Source organism: Antrostomus carolinensis, unplaced genomic scaffold (assembly GCF_000700745.2).
Source record: "Antrostomus carolinensis isolate BGI_N321 unplaced genomic scaffold, ASM70074v2 scaffold3291, whole genome shotgun sequence".
NCBI lineage: Eukaryota > Metazoa > Chordata > Aves > Caprimulgiformes > Caprimulgidae > Antrostomus > Antrostomus carolinensis.
Genome location: NW_010291820.1, coordinates 64791 through 69830, shown reverse-complemented (window position 1 = coordinate 69830; position 5040 = coordinate 64791). Strand labels below are relative to the sequence as shown.

Below are 5040 nucleotides of genomic sequence, written 5' to 3'. Positions count from 1 at the left end.
CCCCAACTTGGTATTATGAAAAAAAACCCCATAAACCACCAAGAATCGCCAAATAACGTCACCTGCCTTCAGGGTGTGGGGTAAGCCAGGGAGGAAAGCTGCCTGGTTAATCTTACTGACCTCTTCAGCTTCCTTCGGTCCCCTGGTGCATGTGGCACAGCTAAATGGCATCGGCCAGGTGAGAAAATGGATCGTAAAATGGATTCGCATCACTCAGGTTTGAAATGAGAAGAGGAAACAATGCACACGCTGCTCATCAGGATCTTCAACATGTTCACTAGGGTTGTAGGTGTACCTGCAGGATGCAAGAAAAAAAGGTTCAGGTAGTGTGTTGGCATTTTTTTCTTTCTAGTTAGGAAAAGGTCTCACATAGGTTTCTCCCAGAGCAGAATATAAGGAGTAAAAATCTGATGTCTGTGTTAATAGCAGGGAAAAGTCAGAGGTCTGCCTGACAAACTGATTTGCAATCCAACCTGGGAAGGACAAATCATGTTTAAAAAAAAAAAAAAAGGAAATTTTATTTCTAAATACAACAAAATGGAATCTTCTGTGTTACACATCAGTACTTAAAAGAGAGATCCCAGCCAAAAAATGGTGACAGTTCAGCAGAGGTAAGGGATTGCTGAGCAGTAGCTAGAAAACAAATTCCTTTCTTGATATTTATTTACTTCTACCAGTTAAACTATTTACTTCTAACCAGTTAAAGTTGGGGATGGGAAGGACCACCCTTCCTTACATGAATCTGTACAGATTCAAGACTGAAGGACTAAAAGCTGTCTGCTGCTGGTACAGAAGAGAATCTCTACCTGAGGAAAACATCTTTCCTGTTCAAGAGGCAGGTGGTGGGGGAGAAATACTCTGTACTGCAGTAGCTTACACCAGAAGCAGGAAAGGTCTCGGAAGCAACCTGGATAATAATGCACCAGCTCAGCACAAGCAGATTAGTTCTCCTTATCAGACAGATTTTGTGTTGATCTCGCTGCTACCACAGCGTGTTGTTACCTAGCACCACAGCTAGCTGGTGGAGAGGCAAGCTAGAGCTACTCAGCTCCTTTTAAACTTTGCTCCAACAGAGCAGATTGGTCTCAGACATCCCATTTCAGTGCTGACTTTGAGGAGTGGCTGAAATTGAGTCCCATTTGCAGTCAAGACCCTATACAACCAGCCTTTTTAGCTGTGAAGATGATTTACTCATGTTTTCCAGGTGAAACCACTCTTGACACATCAAAGCAACTGGCAGGAGGTACAGATAGTCTTAGTCACCTCCATGGAGTGTTCCTTTTCAGGCTGCCCACCTGTTTTTCTGGCATTACTCCTTTAATTGATGATCTTTCTGTTTAAAACAGAAAACATGAAGCCCAAATGCATATTCCCCAGTAACAAAGTCTTCAGCTCGCTATCTATCCAGAATAACCTAAGAAAATAAGCACAGAGACCCTGTGTCTACCACTTGCAGCAAACAGTGTCTCTTACTTCTGCTACAGCTTTACTGTTGTTATTTATAATGTAGTTGTGTTTTGAATTTTCCCCAGAGTGGGCTATTTCTTATCTTTTCTCTCCTTTGCTTTCTGAAGGCATCTAACTATAGAAAACCTGGCTTAAGTACAGCCCAGCGGAAGAAAAGTGGCTTGAAACCTGAACTTACAGAAGAGCAAAAGCAGGAGATCAGAGAAGCTTTTGATTTGTTTGATACTGATGGATCTGGAAGCATCGACATAAAAGAACTGAAGGTTTTCAAACTATTTTGTTGTTGGATGGAAATATGTTTGATCTCAAAACTGTAGCTGCTTTTTCTGTTTGTCCAGCCCTAACTATTTTTAAATAGTTTTGGAGTACAAACAAGAGTAATGACTTGCTGTCATGACTGAATTTGGGGTGTACTACATGGTTAACCTGAGAAAGCTCTGTGTGTAATACCTCAGAGCAGACAGGCTTCTCTAACACACGGATAGTACGTCAGATAGCTTTGGATATCTGAGCACTACAGGAACTAAACAGCTCCTTTGCTTAGGTACACACAGTACGCATTTCGGTTTTCATGACTGGCTAAGATCATCGTTTCTGGGAATTGGACTTGTGTTGTTCTGTGATCAATGTCAGAACATCAGATTTTTTCTTCATCTCAGAACTAAACACACAGATTTTGCACACATTCAGGAAAGATATAAACCTATTTTCATACACCTAATCAAAAAATTACCTGGTTTTTTAATTTAAAAAAGAACAAAACAGAGATCTGAGTTGCATTTCAGTAGCAATTCAGGTAGTACTTGTGCACACTTGCACAGGGATACACACAGTAGTACCAGGAGGAAGATTATTCTTACTTCCCTCCCTGTGTTTTAAGCCTAAACCTTTTATCTTCATTATCTCCTTGACCTTGATTTCTCACATACACGCACACTGCCTCCATTTCTGCATATGTAACCTAGAAGCATGAGGTACCTAAGCCTGTACCTTATCTCAGGATTTATTTGGAAATACTTATGCTTGGTTAAGGAGAGCATGTTCTCTGAATGCAGATGATCCATGTTCAAATACAGTTCTTAACATGGACTGAAATGTTTTAACATCAACCATTTGTGCTAGGTTTTTCTTTTTCAAAATTAATTCAAATTGATGGATATTTTACCATAGAAAGTGTTCCCTTCTGAAAGACAAAAGGGAACATTTTCTGTTGTCCCATCACAAGACACTGGTCAGAGAACACACTTCAGTTAAATGTTAAGTTTCTGGTGAGTTGGCGCTTCCCAGCTGAAGAGTGTTTAGCGAGAAAATTTCTGCCCAATGTTGATTTCCCCTAGAGTATAGAGAAAGAATGAACTTTGACAGTTCAAATCTTCTAGTTACATGTTCTTGAAACTTCAGGTCTCTGAATTAAATATACCATAATCATCTGGCACATCAGGACTGTGAAATTACTAATAAACACCTAAGTAGCAAAATCGTTGTTCTAGGCTGGTGAAATGCCAGAGCCTGGTTTTAAACAATGTTCATATTAAGCACTTGTACAACCATCTCCATGACTGTTTTTACAGTGATACTTGTGCTCTGTAAGGCTCTGAAGGTTTGCTTTTCTTTTCCTTAACTACCACCACAGCAGTCAGGCTTTGCTTTGCTGAGGCTGAGACACAAAGTCAGTTCCCACCCCTGCCGCTCCCCTCGCCCTGCCACCTAGCCTCAAGCGCATCTCGATTTCTTGTCTCTCTGTGTACTGGACTGTGTAAGTTAACTGCATGTAATTCTACACCCATCACAATTCATGGGCATTCTGCCCTAAATTTCAGATGGGGCGAGATCACATCCCTGGTCTCCAACTGCCCCTTTAGGAACTACATAGATTAGAAGCTTTACCTAAAGCAGACAGAAAAAGTTTCTCCCAGTTTCAGAATTATATTCATGATCCAAAGAGAAAATACATCCGAGCCTTAAGAATATCAAACTTATGCTATTACTGAAAGATGAAACAAGCTGCTAAGAGATTCCAAGATGTTTTCATTGCAGAGTTGTTATTACAGTTTAGGATAAGTAAATAAAACAAACTTTAGTGGAGCTGCTGTCACTATAATTCCGGTGGCCTCCTAACAGAACTGCTTTTTGGTGCAGGTTGCAATGCGTGCTTTAGGCTTTGAGCCAAAGAAGGAAGAAATTAAGAAAATGATAGCAGATATTGACAAAGAAGGAAGCGGGACCATTGACTTTGAAGACTTTTTGGCTATGATGACACAAAAAATGGTAGGAATTCTTAATGGAAATTCTTGTGACAGCAGACAAAAAATAGTGAGAAGGAATATCTTGGTGGTAGGTGTTTTCTAATTAATGTACATTTTACTCTTGTTTTAGAGTGAAAAGGATTCAAAAGAAGAAATCTTGAAAGCTTTCAGATTATTTGATGATGATGGGACAGGAAAAATTTCATTCAAAAACTTGAAAAGGGTTGCCAAGGAGCTGGGAGAAAATTTAACAGACGAAGAACTTCAGGTAAGTTCTGATTTGCCAGAGCTTTTCTAACAGGCACAGACTAATCCTGTAGCTCCTAAGGATTAGGAAAATATACGCTTCTACAAAGAGGGCTGAGAGGTCAGAAGTGGGAAGAACAATCAGGTACATAGTTATGTTTGCACATGAAGTGCTTCTGATGAGGAGTTGTTCTCATGAATGAAACATCTTGTGTTTAGAGTCCAGTATCTGATAAACGTACAATGTTTTTTTGTAGGAAATGATTGATGAAGCTGATCGAGATGGAGATGGAGAAGTGAGCGAGCAGGAATTTTTGAGAATCATGAAGAAAACTAGCTTATATTAATATCTGTTGCCTTGCTATACAGCTGCTCCAAAAGATGACCTGGAAAAGACTTAAAAACTGGGCTTGTGTCTCCTACGTGTTTTGTGCCACATAAAGAAAGTCTGAAAGGACAGATTTTTGGTTCATTCTTCTTTTTCAGTAAAGTTAATTGGGGAAGGGGGCAGAGCTTCAGTACCCAGAACTGTTAAAATGAGATACTGCAGAACTGACAAGGAAGGGTGAGCTGAACCTGCAAGGCAGGGTCCCTCCTCTGCGCCCTCAACAATTTCACTGATTGCCATTTTGGATGGAGAACGCTATGTTTTGACAATTTAACTAGAAGACATTTCACTTGAGATGGGAACATTCACACCGCTGCTGGGAAAGGCCACTTTTGACTTTCCTAAGGCTACAGAATGAAGGTACAAGCCCAGTTTTCTTACTCCTTTTAAGGCTTTTCAGTTATCTTTTGGTATTTGTCTCCTGTTTATTTCCATGAAAGACTCTTAAAACCAATTGTGTTATCTGTATTTCTGTATGAAACACTGTTTTCCCATGGCAAGTTGTTTCTGAACCAAATAGGAAGCAAACGTAGATAACCAGATTTGGTTCTTCATTTGGAGCTGTGTGCCATCAGTAGATACTCTTCTGCTTATCTGATCATCTGAAACCTAGATGACTTGAATGTAACATGCTTGGATTATCAAAGTTTTTTGTATAACCAGTTAACATCTTGTGCCATTGTTTTTACTCCC

At 39.9% G+C, this 5040-nt stretch overlaps 1 protein-coding gene across 1 annotated transcript; it reads left to right on the top strand.

Annotated features, from left to right (window-relative positions):
- Positions 1-1574: 1574 nt before the first annotated feature.
- Positions 1575-4611, top strand: LOC104531724 (caltractin; the record flags this gene model as incomplete). The annotated part of the gene is made up of 4 exons (XM_010176715.2): positions 1575-1730; positions 3607-3735; positions 3844-3981; positions 4217-4611. Coding segments are annotated over 4 exons (513 nt in total), but the record flags the coding sequence as incomplete, so codon positions are not given.
- Between the last annotated feature and the right edge of the window lie 429 nt (positions 4612-5040).